Source organism: Lepidochelys olivacea, assembly GCF_965140295.1.
Source record: "Lepidochelys olivacea isolate rLepOli2 genome assembly, chromosome: 14".
Classification (NCBI taxonomy): domain Eukaryota; kingdom Metazoa; phylum Chordata; order Testudines; family Cheloniidae; genus Lepidochelys; species Lepidochelys olivacea.
The window spans coordinates 41,080,047-41,100,645 of NC_140424.1; the positions used below are offsets into that span (position 1 = coordinate 41,080,047).

General features: G+C 53.0%; 1 protein-coding gene across 2 annotated transcripts; it reads right to left on the reverse strand.

The window, feature by feature from the left end:
* Positions 1-4,937: 4,937 nt before the first annotated feature.
* LOC311530843 (uncharacterized protein) lies at positions 4,938-17,049 on the reverse strand. 2 transcript variants are annotated; one of them, XR_014714100.1, is made up of 3 exons: positions 16,924-17,049; positions 8,637-8,722; positions 4,938-5,515 (listed from the first exon to the last, which is right to left on the reverse strand). XR_014714100.1 is itself a non-coding variant. In XM_084647792.1 (2 exons), exon 2 carries the CDS (start codon positions 15,923-15,925, stop codon positions 14,195-14,197), a length of 1,731 nt encoding a protein of 576 aa, XP_084503918.1. In that variant the 5' UTR covers positions 15,926-16,296; positions 16,924-17,049; the 3' UTR covers positions 12,888-14,194. The 2 variants fall into 2 exon arrangements, 1 of the variants encoding a protein (XP_084503918.1); XM_084647792.1 differs by lacking the exons at positions 4,938-5,515; positions 8,637-8,722 and adding an exon at positions 12,888-16,296.
* Positions 17,050-20,599: the final 3,550 nt, after the last annotated feature.

A 20,599-nucleotide genomic window follows, 5' to 3' on the forward strand; every position in this document is an offset into this window, starting at 1 on the left:
CTACAGAGAAATCAGACCAGGGCCCTGGGCAGCCCCCAACACTCAGGGCACACAGACCCCACCACCACAGGGGTGTCTGACAATAATACACTCAGAGCGGGGTGTGTGTGTCGGGGGGGGGGGGTTAAGGGGGGTTTGGGTTTTTTTCCGTGTAGCTTCTGCACCCTGAGGGGTTAGTCCCCTGATCACTCCCAAAGCTGAGAAGAGCTTCTCTCCGCCCGCCTCCCCACATCCCCCCTTTCCCTCGCTGTGCCCCCCACTCACGTCTTCCCCCATTCCCGACCTCGCTCCCCTCAGCCCCACAGTCCCCCGATCCTCCTCCATTGCCCCATCTTCCCTTCCGTGCACCCCTGCCCCCATCCCAGCCTGCCCCCGGCATCCCCTGCACCCGCCTCCGGCCCCTCTTTATCCTCCTCCCCCAGCAGCCCAGATATGACCGGGGGGGGGGGGCCCGCTGCAAGGGGGGATGGGAGGGTCTCTCTTACCTTCCCCCCGAGCGGGGCCCCCCGGGGCAGGGGCCGGGCCGGGAAGGGGCCCTGGCCGGGCTGGGGGCTCTGCCCTGGGAGAGGCTCCCGGGGAGCAGCGGGCAGGGCCCGGCTGGAGGTTCCCCTCTCCCGGCTGCAGCCCGGGCTCCGGGATCCGGGCTCCCAGCACCAGCCGCCGGGGCTCGGGGATCTCGCCGGGAGCCAGAGTCCCCGCAGCGGCTGCGAGTCACTTCCTGGGCCGGGCCTGAGCCCCGCGATCGCTCCCCCCAGAGCCGCCCCCCAGCCGCTCCTGGGTCCTAGCGATCAACTCACCGAAGGATCAGCATCCCTGTGCCCGGCTCCTGTTACACTCACAGGCTCCAAGGCACAAGGGACCATCATGAGCATCTTGCCCAGGGGTTCTCACCACCAAATTTGGTGGCCTCAGAGTGTAGCCAGCAGCTCTCGCTGGTGCCCGCTCTCACACTTGCCCCTATAATCCCAATTAACTTTACTAGAAACCAATCAATATGCACAGAGGCAAGAGGGGGGAATACTGGCTAGCAAAAGGATCTGAGTCCTTTACCCAGACGCCTGCATAACCTCGAGGACCCGTCCCCCCCCCCGCCCGCCCGCTTCCACTCTGGACCCCTAACCCCAAGGCTGGGCCCAGGGCTCCTGAGGCACTGGACCCCCAGTCTTGTGATCACTCAGGACAGCTGTCCCCATTGTGGGGTGTTCTCTCCACTCTGGATGCTTCCTTCATCATTGCACAGAGTTAAGCACAAATACAATTTATTAAACAGCAAGTAATATAAAAATAAAGAGAAAAGTGGGAAAGATGAAAGGAAAACATGTCACCCCGCTCTGTGCGGGGGGAACCCCAAACAACCCTCTCTGGAATGCCAGGGCACTTCACAGTCTGTCCCTCCCACGTCCCAGGCCTCCTGCCCAGACCCTGACTGTGCTGCAGGCATGCCCAGGGTTGGACACTTACTCTGGTGTTGGCCACACGCCCTCAGGCTCTAGGTAGTAGGACCCTTCTTCCTAGCGTCAGCCTCTTCCTGTCAGGGTTATGATCCCCCACCCAGTCTGGCCTGCAAGGCCTCTTGGCTGAGGGCCTCTCCTTGCCCTGGGCCCTTTGCCCAGGGTCCCCTTCGCTCACTGCTCCCGGCTGCTCCAGTTTCCCTCTGCCTCCAGCCCAGCCCAGCCCTCCTCTCTCCTTAGCCCCCCCTGCTCTGCTCTCCCCCAGCCAGCCCCAGCTGACACAAAGGAGAGAACTCCGGATGCTGACTCGCTCATTGGCCTGCCTGCCCTGTCAATCAGGCTGACCTACAGCATTGCCTCCCCTCCGCTCCCGCCCCCACCCTTGTCAGTCTCAGGGTCTTCATTTCTCATTGGCCCTTCCCCTTTCTTTTGGTGTTCGGAGAAGGCCTAACTAATGGCCAACCCATTAAGGTTCAGTAAGGGGCCAACAATCCCCTTACTCCTATAAACATGAAAATCATAGTTTCTTTATTGGTAGTTAGTAAATCCGCTGCTGTGAAAAAGGGTATTTCTATGTTTGCTAAAAATTTTCACAACCTCTCAGCTAGCGACTCGGGTTGCCAATTTGGGAATATTTTAAAAATGGACACTCAAGTCGGAGTGCTGCAACCTCCCCTGCCCCGCCTCTTCCCCCCAAGGTCCCATCCCTGCCCCACCTCTTCCCTCCAAGGCCCTGCTCCAACTCCATCTCTTCCTCCAAGGGTCTACCCGCCCTCCACTTCTCTTTCCCCCTTCCCTGCCTAGGTCAGGAAGGGCTTGTCTGTGGAGCCGGGGCTGGGAGCTGCAGCTGCCCAGTGCAGGTAGGAGGCAGCCCCGGCTGAGTCGGCTCTGATGCGAGTGATGACCCAGTGCCTCCCCACCTGCAGTAACTCGACTTTACTCTAACAGTACCCACTGTGCCAGAAGTGCTGGGAACGCGTCAGGGACAAGTTCTGCTTTCCGATGGTGGAGGAAGGAACCAGGGGACAGGTGGGTTAGACTCAGTTCTGACCAGCAGGAAAGAATTCATTGGTTGGCAGAGCGGGCTCTCAGTTCCCCACATTGCCCCTCCTCCGTCAGTGGAAGTGCTCCTGGTGAGGACGCACCCCACCGACCCAAGGAGGACAGTGTGGACATCATCTACCTCAGTCATTACTGGAGTGGTTATAAGTCAGCCAAATACAGGTCAACTAAAGTTTGGAGTGTTGACGTACCCTTACAAGCAAAAGGATTTCTCTCACCCAAAAGCTTTCAGCAGTCCATGCTCATTGGAAAGCCTTCCAGCTCGGACCACTTCCCCAGCTCAATGATGCTCCTGTTGTCTTTCAAGGGATCTTGCTGCCCTGAGTAGACATGGGGTCAGAACCCCTTTCCCCGCTTCTTGTACTTGGATCCTTTATACTTGAAAAGTCTTTGCTGGGTCATGGGGTCAGGGAAGTCCGTGGCATCAGTGAGCTACACACTGTGCTACAGATGAATTGTAAGTTTCTTTGTTTACCCCTTTCTTCCTGTTGGTGGAAATCTCAGAGAATCCTTTAAGACTCAAAATCAGGGGAAGAAATTTACCCATTTTCTTCTCAAGTGGCTAAACCGGCTTCACTTCTCGCCTCATTATTCGGCTGTATTAGTTACAAAAGTTTTAGCATCATCATAAAAGAAAGAGAACGAAAGAGAAAACAACCTTCCCATCTACAAATGATCTGGACCAAACCTAGAAAAAGCTGGGAAGTAATTTTACCAATAGATGGAAACGGGACTATAAGATCTGAAAGTCCAACTGTGCTTTGAAGTTCATTGAGATTTCCCTGCCAATTCCAGGTCTGTGACACTTCCTTCTCCAGCCCTCCGGAGTCTGACTAAGATCATAGACATCAAAGCTGTGACTCCTAAGCATGGAGAGCCAGGGACAGGGTGGTACGTGACACCGTGGGAGATGGAGGGATAGAACGGAGGCAGGTTAAACTTTCCATGGCTGGGACAGAGGCTGCTGTGTGGAGAGAGGAGCATGACAGTGAGAGGGGAAGGAGGGACTCTCTCGCACTCACCCCGTTGCCCTGAAATAGCACAGAAGCGAAAACTCCACATTTTACTGTCCCTTCTCCCGCCTTTTTAGCATCTGGTTAATTCTGGCCCATAAGGGATAAAATGTAGAAAGAGTAAATGCTTGACTATCTGCGAATGAGACAACCTGGCCCCAAAGGGGGAACTCAGGGACTAGCAATCACTCTGCTAACGGGAGGTCGGGGGTCAGAAACTGTGTTCCTGGCAGGCTACGCAGCTGAACTGCAGGCTATGGAGGGCAGTGGAGGCAGGCAGGGAGAGGAGCCCCTCCCCAGGTTTGGCCCAGGTCCACTGGAGCTGCTGGGGAGAGAAACCCCTCCCTCAGCCCGGCCCAGGACCACAGGAGCCGCCGTGGCTGGGGAGAGCTGCCTCTGACCTGGCCCCAAACTGCTGTGGTGAGAGAGGGCTGGGGGAGTCCTCTCTCCACTGCAGTCTGAACCCCAAACCCCTCATCCCCAGTCCCAACCCCCACATGCCTAGCCAGGGCACTCACCCCTCCGCACCCCATCCCTCTGTCCCAGCCCTGAACCCCCTCTCACACATCAACCTCCAGATCCGCAGCCCCACCCCAGAGCCCACACCTGAATCCAGAGCCCTCACCCCCTTCACCTCATCCCTGTCCCAGTCCTGAGCCAGTTCGCACACTCCAAATCCCTCGGCCCCACCCCCACCCCCACCCCATGAATTTTGTTCTGTGCGCCAATATGGAGATGATGTGTCACATACTGGTGCGTAGAACCAAATTCATTCCACACTTGGACATAAAAACTGAGGGAACACTGGTCAGAACACATCAGATGCTGAGCGGGGTCCAGCAGAGCCCCCTGCCCCTGGGTGAAATACACAGCCACCTCCTCCAAGGTCACCGGCATCTGAAACAACAAGAGTCCCCCGCTCAGCACCTGCTGCCCCTGCCACAGTCCCACTAATCATGGCAAAGAAAGAAAAGAGTGAAGGCCAGAGTAGCAGAATCCCACAGGCACCTGCTCAGAGCGGCCAGGAGGCTCCAGGGGCTGGGAGACGGTGAGAGCTCCTTGTCCCCGCAGCACAGGGAGAAGGGGAGGGTCTTCTCATTTCTCACATGCCTGCCGGCCACAGGCTGAGTCGGCAAGCAGAGCTCTGAGCTGGGGATGGGGACAGGAATCCCGACAACTTCCCTTCATATTTCACAGCAACTGTTACGAATTATTCCAGTTAGGACACGTACAGCTCGTTTCTAGGCTGAGGCAACCAAATAAAGACAGACTGCAGAGTGTCTCAGCGTTTGTAGGTTTATTACGCTCGAGCGTGGTACCGTTCTCTTAAGCAGAGCGGGACCCCGATTACAGGTTACACAAAGATTATATACTGTTGGCAAAACATCCTGCCTGTGTGCCTCGGGGCGGGGGGTGGGGGAGGCCTAACCCAATAAACAGGCCTTCTCCTTATCTATCACCAGTCCCCTGCAGCCACCTTCCCGCTGCAAAAACGCTGAATTAGCAGCTATTTCAGGCATGTCGGCTGGTTCCTGTCTCCTTTGTTTCCCTTATCTTGAAACTGTCCAGCTGTCCACCCTGAAGGATCCTCCTCCCTTGGTATGTGATGTGCTCGCTTCTAGTTAATGGCCGACAGGAAACCCAAAATGGAGTCACATATGCTAACTCGGTTGATTGCCCCTGACAGTCCTTCCTTTTGTTATATACGTCAGTAAACTATATGAGGGCAGAATAACCTCGATGCAAGATTAAAATTTGCCGGCAGCTCATACTACAGCATTGTAGGTATACAAAAGTAATACAAAAAGAGAACCAGCCATAAGAAGGAGGTACAAAATACGCCTTCCCCAAGCCCCCAAGTCTGGCAGCCTGGAGGTGAGGTGTGGAGAGAGGAGCGTGTGGTGGAATCCGGTACTGGTGTCGTCAAGGGTGACACGGTGAAGTGAGGTGGCCTGCTGCATAAGGGTGTGGATATCGACTTCTACCCTGCTGTGTTGATTCACAAAGACACAACAGCTTGAGTTAACAAGAGCACAACCCCCCCACCCCCCCACCCCCGGTTTGCAAGGAGATAGTCTAAGGCTAAGGGGTTCTGCAGTGTGGGCTGAGATAACTGAGTCACCTCCATTTGAAGGGTAGACAAGGCGTCTGCAGTGGCATTTGCCATTAATTCTAAAGCTGCAGAAATATTAACTGTAGCCTTTTCCAATTCACTCACCCACACCCAGGGCAAAAACCAACGAACAAAGGAGTGAAAGCCTGTAGGCCGTTCAGAGAGAGGATTTGATGGGACATTTCGTCGGTTCCTCCATACCAGGTTCCCAATTTCCCCCTGGGCTAGGGCCTGGTGTACTGTAACAGCGGGTACTAAGGTGCATGTACCACACCAACCTGCCGGGAGGACCTTATAAGCCGTGCGGTTGCACAACCAGAACCAGCCTGATCCCTCAGGGACCGGCCACGGCGCCCTGGAATACTTGGGGGGACTTGCCGCACCAGAGCTAATGCGGGTGCTATCACTGGACCCTACAAAGTTACCCACAAAAACTGTATTTTCGAAATTCTTACGTCATGACACACATAAAACATAACTACCCTGGGCCACCATATCAATAGACCAAGTTTGGATTGTAACATTCCAGTTAAATGGAGTGTCTGTCCATAATCCGGCCAGGAGGGTTCGGTTGAGAGGGATAGGCTCCCTTACCAACGGGATTCCCTGACCTATGTACGTGGGGGTATGAATACAGAGCCAACACCGTGTTCGGTTAACCCCCTGTGCTATAGCATGGGTTAAATCCAGGAAGTTGTTGCTTTCCCATCCGTGTACCGAACTCGAGAATAGAGAGGGGATTTCACAGGCCACCCATATCAGTATTTGCATCCTCCCGTGTACCACGCACAAAACAGGACAACAAATATAAGTCCAAGTAACAAGAAAACAAGAAGTCCTGATGGAGTCTCGAGACCCCAATAGTTGAATCCAGCAGAATCCGCTCCTATTTGTGGGCCCACTGTGGAGACAGCGCTTGCGTTGTATGCTGCTTTAAGAGAACCTCAACTTCGTGGGGGACCCAGACAGGCAAAGGGTGCCCCAGAACAATAGGGCGTGACCGTTCCACCATAAGGGCTGCAGCGGCAATGGACCACACACAGGAGACCGATCCCCGAATGACCGGGTCCTAAGGTAGGGAATACTAAGCTATGGGGCGTGGGCGATCCCCTAGGTACTGCAATAGGACACCACTGGCTGACTGGGGAATCAGTGTCAGGATAGTACTCGGATCAGGGACCACTTGGTGGGGGGTTATAACATAACTATTTATCTCACGCAGATCTTGAACGAACCAATAAACTGGGCGCCCATCTGGGCCCGGTTTTGACTTTTTCACAGGAAGGATAGGAGCATTAGAATCATAGAAGCATAGAATCATAGAATATCAGGGTTGGAAGGGACCTCAGGAGGTCATCTAGTCCAACCCCCTGCTCAAACAGGACCGATCCCCAATTAAATCATTCCAGCCAGGGCATTGTCAAGCCTGACCTTAAAAACTTCTAAGGAAGGAGATTCTACCACCTCCCGAGGTAACGCATTCCAGTGTTTCACCACCCTCCTAGTGAAAAAGTTTTTCCTAATATCCAACCAAAACCTTCCCCACTGCAACTTGAGACCATTACTCCTTGTCCTGTCATCCGCTACCACTGAGAATAGTCTAGATCCATCCTCTTTGGAACCACCTTTCAGGGAGTTGAAAGCAGCTATCAAATCTCCCCTCTTCTTCTCTTCTGCAGTCTAAATCCCAGTTCCCTCAGCCTCTCCCTCAGCCTCTCCTTCTTGTAGTGTGGGGCCCAAAACTGGACACAGTACTCCAGATGAGGCCTCACCAATGTCAAATAGAGGGGAACGATCATGACCCTCGATCTGCTGGCTATGCCCCTACTTAGACATCCCAAAATGCCATTGACCTTCTTGGCAACAAGGGCACACTGCTGACTCATATCCAGCTTCTCGTCCACTGTCACCCCTAGGTCCTTTTCTGCAGAACTGCTGCCTAGTCATTCGGTCCCTAGTCTGTAGCGGTGCATTGGATTCTTCCATCCTAAGTGCAGGACCCTGCACTTATCCTTGTTGAACCTCATCAGATTCCTTTTGGCCCAATCCTCCAATTTGTCTAGGTCCCTCTGTATCCTATCTCTACCTGCCACCGTATTTACCACTCCTCCTAGTTTAGTATCATCCGCAAATTTGCTGAGAGTGAATTCCACACCATCCTCCAGATCATTTATGAAGATATTGAACAAAACCGGCCCCAGGACTGACCCTTGGGGCACTCCTCTTGATACTGGCTGCCAACTAGACATGGAGCCATTGATCACTACCCATTGAGCCCGACAATCTAGCCAACTTTCTACCCACCTTATAGTGCATTCATCCAGCCCATACTTCTTTAACTTGCTGACAAGAATACTGTGGGAGACCGTGTCAAAAGCTTTGCTAAAGTCAAGAAACAATACATCTACTGCTTTCCCTTCATCCACAGAACCAGTAATCTCATCATAGAAGGCGATTAGATTAGTCAGGCATGACCTTCCCTTGGTGAATCCATGCTGACTGTTCCTGATCACTTTTCTCTTGTCTAAGTGCTTCAGGATTGATTCCTTGAGGACTTGCTCCATGATTTTTCTGGGGACTGAGGTGAGGCTGACTGGCCTGTAGTTCCCAGGATCCTCCTTCTTCCCTTTTTTAAAGATTGGCACTACATTAGCCTTTTTCCAGTCGTCCGGGACTTCCCCCGTTTGCCACGAGTTTTCAAAGATAATGGCCAATGCCTCTGCAATCACAGCCGCCAACTGCTTTAGCGCTCTCGGATGCAACGCATCCGGCCCCATGGACTTGTGCACGTCCAGCTTTTCTAAATAGTCCCTAACCACTTCTTTCTCCACTGAGGGCTGGTCACCTCCTCCCCATGCTGTGTTGCCCAGGGCAAGGAGAACTGCATGGAACCAAGACCTCCTGGGTTAAGTAGCTAGAGATAAGAAGGGAAATACCTTCCTCCGTCTCCTTCGGCAAGGGATATTGTTTTACGGAGGGAGGCGGCCCATCCCTTACCTGCAGACTGACTGGAGTGGCTGATTGAAGGAGGCCCACGTCGGTGGAACTCACGCTCCACAAATTGGGTGGGACGCTGGAGAATTCTGTGGGGAGATCGGGAATCGGGGTTAGTGAGGCCATAAGAGAAGCAACCGCCGAGTCCGGGACGGACATGTGAAGCCCCTCGTGGGCATAATATATGTGGGCTCCCAGCTTGCTAAGCATGTCTCACCCAAGGTTAGCGGGGCCTTCTGGCATAACAACAAATCTCTGTGACAACTTTAAGGAACCCAGCTCCAGACGGACGGGGCAGGATAGGGGACCTGGGCACGGGTCGCCCTCAATATCCTGCACCCAAACCTTGGTATTAGAAAGAGAGCCCGGAACAAAAGTTCAAGTGGAAAGGGTGGCTCCGGTATCCACCAAAAAGGGTACAAACCGTTCCACAATTTACAAGGAAATATGCGACTGCAATCCAAGATTCCATTCCAACTCTCCCACGGCTCCCAAAATCTCTGCCTCTCGTCACTGGGGATTATCGAAGTCCTGGGAAGCGTTAGGGGGAAAGGAGGAACCGGTCACCGGCTGATCCTGCCAAGGAGCCCCTCGTGGAAGCAGGGGGTATTCCTTCTTCCAGTGCCCCGGTTGCTTACAATAATAACAGTTCCCGTTCCTTGTCCCACCACAGCCTCCTCCCCGTCCTGTCCCACGTCCGCGTCCCCTCCCCCTTATATTCCCGTGTCCCTGCCAGTGCTGATTCCCCAAGAGAACCTGCAATGCGGCTGCCAACATACTTACTTCCTCCTTCTTTTGCTTACGTTTTTCCTTAGCTTTCTCCTCGTCCCTACCATTAAACACAAAAGTGACCAGGCGAACTACTTCGCTTAGGGCTTTCCCTGGCCAATCGGGAACATGTTTAGTTAAATACTTCTTTATGTCCGGCGCCGCTTGATCGACAAAGTAAGAGACCATCATCATGCGGCTAACCTCGGCTTCTGGCTCCACCCCTCCCCCATACATTCTAACCTGCTTAAACAAGCTGGCCAAACATGCAGACGGATGCTCGTTTAGGTCTTGCTGGCACTCTCTAATTTTTGACCAATTTGCCGTCTTACTACCCGCCCTACGGATGCTCTCCAGGAGCCCTTCCCGGGCAGCTGAGAGGCTGGCCCGGCCATTGAGGTCGTTAGGATCCCAACCTGGATCGGCTTCGGGCCAAGGGGTGCGATTCTCAGCGTCCCCCGCCCAACGCCGATTGGCGTCTAGAATAGAATACTTCTCGTCAGGGGTAAATAGGGTTTGCAAAATAGCCTGGACGTCTGCCCAGTTAGGGTTAAATGCCGTAAGGACTGAACGGATAGTCTGTAGGACTCTTTCCGGATCCTCGCGAACCTCGGCATCTGTGACTGCCAGGTGACCAGGTCCCCAGGCCCAAAAGGGCGGTGGACGTGACCATAGTGACACGGTCATTGCTCGTCGCAACGGGTTGTTGTATCGGGCACTTGAAGCGCAACAGGGGGTAGGGTTACAGGCGGCTATAGAGGGGCAACAGGAGGAGGAGTAGCGGGAAGAGACGGAGGAGGGAAAGCAGCATAGGGCGGAGCGGAACCTGCAAGCGGCATGCAAACCTTAGATCTGGTACCAGAGCCCAAAGTTGAGGGGCGCCCCTTATCTCAGGCGTATGCCCAATTATCCCATACATACCAATAATCCATTTCAGCTGGATGCTTGTCCTCCAGCTGTTGTCTAAGGCAGGTTAATTCATCCTGTGCAAAAGTTCCGTCGGGTGGCCATCCAAAGGGCGTCTGAATAGTCAGCGCTGGCCACTCGACTTTATACAAAATTACAGCTCTCCTTTCACCTAACCCAGGGGTGCCAGAAATATTTTTCCAATTCCCGAGAATCTCAGCCAAAGGGGTTCCCCTGCTCACACTCTGCCCAGAGCCCATTCTAGGGCTACCAAAAGAACGCCTCAGGTGCCACCTTATCGCCTAAGCGACGGCCCACACGCCCGTTCCTCCGAGTTCTTGAAGGTGAACTCACCTGGTGCCGGCTGGAGTTGTCTGAGGGAAGGAGTGCGGCTTCGCTTACGAGGGCAAGCCTAGAGTCCCAAACTGTTACGAATTATTCCAGTTAGGACATGTACAGTTTGTTTCTAGGCTGAGGCAACCAAATAAAGACAGACTGCAGAGTGTCTCAGAGTTTGTAGGTTTCTTACGCTCGAGCGTGGCACCGCTCCGTTAAGCAGAGCGGGACCCCGATTGCAGGTTACACAAAGATTCTATACTGTTGGCAAAACATCCTGCCTGTGTGCCTCGGGGGGCCTAACCCAAAAAACAGGCCTTCTCCTTATCTATCACCAATCCCCTGCAGCCACCTTCCCCCTGCAAAAACGCTAAATTAGCAGCTATTTCAGGCATGTCGGCTGGTTCCTGTCTCCTTTGTTTCCCTTCTCTTGAAACTGTCCAGCTGTCCACCCTGAAGGATCCTTCCTTCCTTCCTTGGTACGTGGTGTGCTCGCTTCTAGTTAATGGCCGAGAGGAAACCCAAAATGGAGTCACATATGCTAACTAGCTTAATTTCCCCTAATAATTATGAACAGGAGGCTGCCACGCACCTTTCCTACAACTTTCCTATGACGAGATAACTGGTTCTGTGGATGAAGGGAAAGCAGTGGACGTAGTGTTCCTTGGCTTTAGTAAAGCTTTTGACATGGTCTCCCAGAGTATTCTTGTCTGCAAGTTAAAGAAGTATGGGCTGGACGAATGCACTATAAGGTGGGTAGAAAATTGGCTAGATTGTCAGGCTCAACGGGGAGTGATCAATGGCTCCATGTCTAGTTGGCAGCCGGTTATCAAGTGGAGTGCCCCAAGGATCGGTCCTGGGGCCGGTTTTGTTCAATATCTTCATAAATGATCTGGAGGATGGTGTGGATTGCATTCTCAGCAAATTTGCGGATGATACTAAACTAGGAGGAGTGGTAAATACGGTGGCAGGAAGGGATAGGACACAGAGGGACCTAGACAAATTAGAGGATTGGGCCAAAAGAAATCTGATGAGGTTCAACAAGGATAAGTGCAGGGTCCTGCACTTAGGATGGAAGAATCCAATGCACTGCTACAGAGTAGGGACCGAATGACTAGGCAGCAGTTCTGCGGAAAAGGATCTGGGGGTGACAGTGGATGAGAAGCTGGATATGAGTCAGCAGTGTGCCCTTGTTGCCAAGAAGGCCAATGGCATTTTGGGATGTATAAGTAGGGGCATTGGCAGCAGATCGAGGGACGTGATCGTTCCCCTCTATTCGACATTGGTGAGGCCTCATCTGGAGTACTGTGTCCAGTTTTGGGCCCCACACTGCAAGAAGGATGTGGAAATATTGCAGAGAATCCAGCGGAGGGCAACAAAAATGATTAGGGGACTGGAACACATGACTTATGAGGAGAGGCTGAGGGATCTGGGATTATTTAGTCTACAGAAGAGAAGAATGAGGGGAGATTTGATAGCTGCTTTCAACTACCTGAAAGGTGGTTCCAAAGAGGATGGATCTAGACTATTCTCGGTGGGAGTGGATGACAGAACAAGGAGTAATGGTCTCAAGTTGCAGTGGGGGAGGTTTAGGTTGGATATTAGGAAAAACTTTTTCACTAGGAGGGTGGTGAAACACTGGACTGCGTTACCTAGGGAGGTGGTGGAATCTCCTTCCTTAGGAGTTTTTAAGGTCAGGCTTGACAAAGCCCTGGCTGGGACGATTTAATTGGGGATCGGTTCTGCTTTGAGCAGGGGGTTGGACTAGATGACCTCCTGAGGTCCCTTCCAACCCTGATATTCTAGGATTCTATGATCTATTAAGATTATAAAAACCAAGAATGTACTTTTCTGTAGAATACCATGATTAAATCGAGTCTTCCAGACTAGTGATTTAAATCAAATCCACCCTGCTGCATCGCTGTGTAAACAACAAACCCCTCCACGCTCTGCTCACACACAGCCACTGGCATTCAAACTCACTCCTGGCTGCACTGTACTGAGTGTGACTAGCAAGACACTCATGAAGTTACTAAACAAGACAGCAACATCAGCCAGTTTTCTACTCCCAGCCTTGCACCCCGGGAATCTGCATCTTAAACTGCTCAGTCTGTTCACTGTGCTGGACAAACTCAATAATTAGTGGGTCATCCCCCCCCCACAAAGGGATCAGATTAGGCCAAAGCCTTGTTCTCTCAAGTCAAATCCCCCAAACACTTCAAGGAAAACACACAGGTCCAGACAAAACACTAAAATCGGTTTATTAACTGGAACAAGGAGGTTTTCAGGGATCACAAGGGAGAAAGATGTGAAAGGTCAAAACTAGTTAGTTCTTAGTACCCAGGACAGATTTCCTTCCTGCCTTGGTGCGTCCTCCCCAGTCCAAGGCCCCGGTGGCCTTTCAAGGCATATCCTTGACTTCTGTAAAGATGGGAGAGGAGAGGTGAAAATGGAGGCAATTCTCCCTTCTGCTTTTATACCATTCTCTTCTTTGAGGTTCAAGCTCCAGCCAGGGGGCAGGCAACAATCAGTCTGTGGCCAAAGTGAGGGTCCAGCCATCCTTCTGGTGAATTGTAACTCTCTTGTTCACAGCTCCACAGCTGGTGAATGGCCAGCTAAGCAATTAATGGCCACTTAGCACCTAGCTGGTCTGCAGGTACCATTGTCTCTAAAGAGTGAGTCTGTGGGCGTTTTCCAGCTTTCCAGCATGTAACAAACATACAGCAAACTCTCAGAGCTCCATGGAGAGTGCTGATCGACACATTTTAACAGGACAATAATATTCAGCAGGCGATGACTTTTCCTAGCATACTTCACAAGACATACTTTGGAGAAGATTTATCCTTCTGTAATCGTGGTGACCATAAGAGTGTAGACCAGTGGTTCTCAAAAGTGTTTCATTGGCCCCCCCCTTCTTTGTGTGTGTCGTCATTTCCGCCCCCGCCCTCACAAGCACATATATGGCCACCCAGCTCTAAAGGCAGAGTCGCTGCTGGCGATGCGCCCGGCTCTGAAGGCCTCCAGCAGCAGCACAGAAGTAAGGGTGACTGATACTTCACAAGACATACTTTGGAGAAGACTTATCCTTTTGTAATCGTGGTGACCATAAGAGTGTAGACCAGTGGTTCTCAAATGTGTTTCATTGGCCCCACCTTCTTTGTGTGTGTGGTCATTTACGCCCCACCCTCACAAGCACATATATGGCCACCTTGCAAAACACATTTTGGTGATTTCAGCTATAAACATTCCCTCCATCCTTCAGCCCCTAACCCCAGTGATTTCAAGGAGAGGGAGCTGGAATTGGGCAGGTGACATGGGCGATGGGTATAATCTCTGAATTAACAAAATACAGGAACCCTTTGCATAAATTGTTAACCTCTAAAAAGATATAGCTAAATATAGACCACGACAGTTACCCCTCTTCCAAGTCTTTAACATGTTTACATTTCAAACTCTAGCTTAATGAAGGTGGAAACACTTTTAAAATCTCTGTCTAAAAGTTGAATCTGAGTCAATTACATACAAGTTGCTTAACCTTTTCTTGCCATGTGTCACAGAAGTTTACATCTTCTGTGGATTCCTCCATGTTTAACGAGGTCTGATGTCCGTATGAAACTTTTCCCACACTCCAAGCACTTGTGGGGTCTCTCTCCTGTATGGATTTTCTGATGATAACCAAGGGCTGATTTCCAAGTGAAACTTTTCCCACAGTCCAAGCACTTGTGGGGTCTTTCTCCTGTGTGGATTGCCTGATGATTAACAAGGTGTGACCGCCATGTGAAACTTTTCCCACAGTCCAAGCACTTATGGGGTCTTCCTCTTGTGTGCATTGCCTGATGATTAACAAAGTGTGACTTCCGCTTGAAACTTTTCCCACAGTCCAAGCACTTATGGGATCTTTCTCCTGTGTGGATTGCCTGATGTTTAACAAGGGTTGACCTCTCTGTGAAACTTTTCCCACAGTCCAAGCATTTATGGGGTCTCTCTCCTGTATGGATTTTCTGATGATTACCAAGGGCTGATTTCCAAGTGAAACTTTTCCCACAGTCCAAGCACTTGTGGGGTCTTTCTCCTGTGTGGATTGCCTGATGTTTAACAAGGTCTGACCTCCATCTGAAACTTTTCCCACAGTCCAAGCACTTGTGGGGTCTTTCTCCTGTGTGGATTGCCTGATGTTTAACAAGGTCTGACCTCTGCTTGAAACGTTTCCCACAATCAAAGCACTTGTGGGGTCTCTCTCCTGTGTGGACTGCCCGATGTTTTACAAGTACTGACCTCTGCTTGAAACTTTTCCCACAGTCCAAGCACTTGTGGGGTCTCTCTCCTGTGTGGATTGCCTGATGATTAACAAGGTGTGACCGCCATGTGAAACTTTTCCCACAGTCCAAGCACTTGTGGGGTTTTTCTCCTTTGTGAATTCTTTTATGTTTAAGAAGGTAAGATTTCTGCATGAAACTTTTCCCACAGTCCAAGCACTTATGGGATCTTTCTCCTTTGTGAATTGTTTTATGTTTAAGAAGGTTTGACCTCGCTGTGAAACTTTTCCCACAATCCAAGCACTTGTGGGGTCTCTGTCCTGTGTGGATTGCCTGATGATGAACAAGGTCTGATTTCCACTTGAAACTTTTTCCACAGTGCAAGCACTTGTGGGGTCTCTCTCCTGTGTGGATTGCCTGATGACGAACAAGGTCTGATTTCTGCTTGAAACTTTTCCCACAGTCCAAGCACTTGTGGGGTCTCTCTTCTGTGTGGCTTTTCTCATGTGAATTTAGTGCTGACTTTGAACTGAAACATTTCCCGCATTCAATGCATTGAATGGGCTTGTCTACAGTGTGGCTTCTCCCATGGTCATTGAGATCTGTGCGCTTATTGAAGCTTTCCCCACTGTCCAAGCATTGAAATGGTTTCTCTCCCATATGGACTGTCTGATGTGTAACAAGTTGTGATCTCACAATGAATCCTTTCCCACACTCAAGGCAGTGCCAGGGTGTCTCTTCCTTGGGATTTGTCTGCTGCTCTCTGGGATTCTTGTCTCCACCCCCACCGTTAAGAGATTCATCCACTTTCTTCCTGGGTTGGTTTATCAGAAGCCTCTCTGACCTGTGCCAATTTCTCCAGGCTTCTCCCTGATTCCAGCAAGGGGAAAAATTCCCTTCAGCTCTTCCCAAAAAGGTCCCCTGTGGTTCCACTTCCCCAGGAACTGCCTCATGATGATTCCCCTCCTTCTTCTCACTCCCTCGCTCAGCACCTGCTGGGAGAGACACAATCCAGAGAGGAGTCATTGTGCTGGGGAGAAAGAGGAATAGCACTGAGGGAAAAGCCAACACAAAGACTGAGCAATTGGATTCTGCCTCCACATCCCACCCAAACGCTTACAAGGAAGGAGAGACGGGAAGGGTGGAATGGCGTGAGCAAAATCTGCTGACCATAGCCCTGCTCTCGGTGAGATGAAGAAGAACTGAGGGCGTTACTCATATCATATTTTGGGATTCTCAACTTTTTCCTTTGTTCCCTAGATGGTTTCTCTGTCAGTCCTCACCTTTGCTGGTGCATCTCCGAAGCCTTCTGTCCTTGAAATCCTGGAGGTCGGACACCCACAGCTCTTCCCCTCGTTCCAGCCGGGCGATAAGCTCAGGTTTGGGAATGGGAAATCCTGTGCAGAAGGTGAAATGAGTCCAGATCAGGGTGCATGGACCATTGGTGGAGGATTTGTCACAAAGGACGTTCCGTGAGTGGAACCTGTCCCTGTGCTCTGCTGGAGGAAGGTGGAATCCAAGAGGATGGGAACAGGGTCACTGAGCCCCCTTATGCAGAGGACATTGTCTGGGGAGGTGAGTTGAATTATTACTACACCCTCACTAGGCGTTCCCAGGATCTGTGCGCTCTGGGGGCCTTGCTGACTCACACACAGGTCTCGACTTCAGCCTGCCTCTTTCTAAACCTGCAGAGCCCAGAGTTCTCCCCATGCCTGGAGCTATTCCCAAGGAGGGAGATGAACAGAGATTGTATGTGCAGCCAAGAAACAATAGAGACAAGAAAAAACAATGCGGATTTATGCCCCTTTGAAAGCTGGAGGGGTGGGGATGGTTTAGCTTGTCCATTGAGTTTTGACTCCCGTGTCCCAGTGGAGAGGGCACCGAAATGCATGTATTTCTCACATGGCAGCTGTGCATTATGGAACCCATTCGCCTCTGCTCTAACTGACCAGGGAAAAACCTCACCACATTAAGACACGTAGACCCCACAGCTTCTAATAACTGAGGGGACGGGAATCCCTTACCCAGCGAGGTCACCATCTCGTAGTTCTCCTGCATGATGTCCTTGTAGAGGGCTCTCTGAGTGGGGTCCAGCAGATCCCCCTGCCCCTGGGTGAAATAAATAGCCACCTCCTCGAAGGTCACCGGCATCTGAAACACCAAGAGTCCCCCACTCAGCACCTGCTGCCCCAGCCACAATCCAACTACTCATGGGAAAGGAAAAAAAAACATGAAGCTGTGGGAGGGCCAGAGTAGCAGAATCCCACCCACACCCTGCTCAGAGCAGCCAGGAGGCTTCAGGAGGCGGAGCGGGTGAGAGCTCCCTGTCTGCCCCAGCACACGGAGCACGCCAGGATCTTCTCATTTCCCACACGCCTCTGAGCTGGGGACAGGGACAGGAATCCTGACAGCTTCCCTTCGTATTTCACAGCAGCCCCAGGCAAGTGGGTTCAGGATCCAGCGCTGGGAGCCTGGAAAATGTTCCCAGCCCTGCCGAGGTGGTTATATCCTGCCTGAGAAATGGGGGAATGTCCCCTTCCCCTTTCCTTGCCACAATGGGCCTACTTAGTAAATCAGTAGGTTTATCAAACCCTCTCTCCTCCCTTCCCCGCCCAGCAGCTCCCTGAAAATCCCCTACCTGAGCTGGCTCCAACACAGCCATTTCCCTTCTCTGTCTCCTGGAAGACTGGCCGATCTTTGGTGAAACGTGGTCCTGATTCCTCAGCCTGTCGGGGCGAGAGGGAGGTTACAAAAGGGGCTTCTGTCCGTGTCTCACCCCGATTCCCCCCAGACTCTTCAGATCCTCCCAGTAACAGCATCTCTGAGCCAAATGCTAAAGAAAAGAGAGGAACCAAAAGGGCCACTTTGGGAGATTTCCCCCCATTGCAGTGTAAACCCCTCTGCCTTAACAATACCTGCAGACCTCTGGTGGCATCACCTGAAGATTGAGCTGCCCTGGACTCCCCCGGCAGCCCCCAGGGACAGGCAGGAAGAGGCTTAACCCAATTGGCCCATCCGCGCACCCCCCTGCCTGAGACAGCAGTGACTCCGGTCTGACTCTGGTGTGGCTGAGATCTGAACCCTACAGAGAAATCAGACCAGGGCCCTGGGCAGCCCCCAACACTCAGGGCACACAGACCCCACCACCACAGGGGTGTCTGACAATAATACACTCAGAGCGGGGTGTGTGTGTCGGGGGGGGGGGGTTAAGGGGGGTTTGGGTTTTTTTCCGTGTAGCTTCTGCACCCTGAGGGGTTAGTCCCCTGATCACTCCCAAAGCTGAGAAGAGCTTCTCTCCGCCCGCCTCCCCACATCCCCCCTTTCCCTCGCTGTGCCCCCCACTCACGTCTTCCCCCATTCCCGACCTCGCTCCCCTCAGCCCCACAGTCCCCCGATCCTCCTCCATTGCCCCATCTTCCCTTCCGTGCACCCCTGCCCCCATCCCAGCCTGCCCCCGGCATCCCCTGCACCCGCCTCCGGCCCCTCTTTATCCTCCTCCCCCAGCAGCCCAGATATGACCGGGGGGGGGGCCCGCTGCAAGGGGGGATGGAAGGGTCTCTCTTACCTTCCCCCCGAGCGGGGCCCCCCGGGGCAGGGGCCGGGCCGGGAAGGGGCCCTGGCCGGGCTGGGGGCTCTGCCCTGGGAGAGGCTCCCGGGGAGCAGCGGGCAGGGCCCGGCTGGAGGTTCCCCTCTCCCGGCTGCAGCCCGGGCTCCGGGATCCGGGCTCCCAGCACCAGCCGCCGGGGCTCGGGGATCTCGCCGGGAGCCAGAGTCCCCGCAGCGGCTGCGAGTCACTTCCTGGGCCGGGCCTGAGCCCCGCGATCGCTCCCCCCAGAGCCGCCCCCCAGCCGCTCCTGGGTCCTAGCGATCAACTCACCGAAGGATCAGCATCCCTGTGCCCGGCTCCTGTTACACTCACAGGCTCCAAGGCACAAGGGACCATCATGAGCATCTTGCCCAGGGGTTCTCACCACCAAATTTGGTGGCCTCAGAGTGTAGCCAGCAGCTCTCGCTGGTGCCCGCTCTCACACTTGCCCCTATAATCCCAATTAACTTTACTAGAAACCAATCAATATGCACAGAGGCAAGAGGGGGGAATACTGGCTAGCAAAAGGATCTGAGTCCTTTACCCAGACGCCTGCATAACCTCGAGGACCCGTCCCCCCCCCCCGCCCGCCCGCTTCCACTCTGGACCCCTAACCCCAAGGCTGGGCCCAGGGCTCCTGAGGCGCTGGACCCCCAGTCTTGTGATCACTCAGGACAGCTGTCCCCATTGTGGGGTGTTCTCTCCACTCTGGATGCTTCCTTCATCATTGCACAGAGTTAAGCACAAATACAATTTATTAAACAGCAAGTAATATAAAAATAAAGAGAAAAGTGGGAAAGATGAAAGGAAAACATGTCACCCCGCTCTGTGCGGGGGAACCCCAAACAACCCTCTCTGGAATGCCAGGGCACTTCACAGTCTGTCCCTCCCACGTCCCAGGCCTCCTGCCCAGACCCTGACTGTGCTGCAGGCATGCCCAGGGTTGGACACTTACTCTGGTGTTGGCCACACGCCCTCAGGCTCTAGGTAGTAGGACCCTTCTTCCTAGCGTCAGCCTCTTCCTGTCAGGGTTATGATCCCCCACCCAGTCTGGCCTGCAAGGCCTCTTGGCTGAGGGCCTCTCCTTGCCCTGGGCCCTTTGCCCAGGGTCCCCTTCGCTCACTGCTCCCGGCTGCTCCAGTTTCCCTCTGCCTCCAGCCCAGCCCAGCCCTCCTCTCTCCTTAGCCCCCCCTGCTCTGCTCTCCCCCAGCCAGCCCCAGCTGACACAAAGGAGAGAACCCCGGATGCTGACTCGCTCATTGGCCTGCCTGCCCTGTCAATCAGGCTGACCTACAGCATTGCCTCCCCTCCGCTCCCGCCCCCACCCTTGTCAGTCTCAGGGTCTTCATTTCTCATTGGCCCTTCCCCTTTCTTTTGGTGTTCGGAGAAGGCCTAACTAATGGCCAACCCATTAAGGTTCAGTAAGGGGCCAACAATCCCCTTACTCCTATAAACATGAAAATCATAGTTTCTTTATTGGTAGTTAGTAAATCCGCTGCTGTGAAAAAGGGTATTTCTACGTTTGCTAAAAATTTTCACAACCTCTCAGCTAGCGACTCGGGTTGCCAATTTGGGAATATTTTAAAAATGGACACTCAAGTCGGAGTGCTGCAACCTCCCCTGCCCCGCCTCTTCCCCCCAAGGTCCCATCCCTGCCCCACCTCTTCCCTCCAAGGCCCTGCTCCAACTCCATCTCTTCCTCCAAGGGTCTACCCGCCCTCCACTTCTCTTTCCCCCTTCCCTGCCTAGGTCAGGAAGGGCTTGTCTGTGGAGCCGGGGCTGGGAGCTGCAGCTGCCCAGTGCAGGTAGGAGGCAGCCCCGGCTGAGTCGGCTCTGATGCGAGTGATGACCCAGTGCCTCCCCACCTGCAGTAACTCGACTTTACTCTAACAGTACCCACTGTGCCAGAAGTGCTGGGAACGCGTCAGGGACAAGTTCTGCTTTCCGATGGTGGAGGAAGGAACCAGGGGACAGGTGGGTTAGACTCAGTTCTGACCAGCAGGAAAGAATTCATTGGTTGGCAGAGCGGGCTCTCAGTTCCCCACATTGCCCCTCCTCCATCAGTGGAAGTGCTCCTGGTGAGGACGCACCCCACCGACCCAAGGAGGACAGTG

Bases quoted from the DNA above. Each gene is read 5' to 3' on its own strand.
- LOC311530843 (XM_084647792.1), bottom strand. From the start codon at position 15,925: ATGACTCCTCTCTGGATTGTGTCTCTCCCAGCAGGTGCTGAGCGAGGG.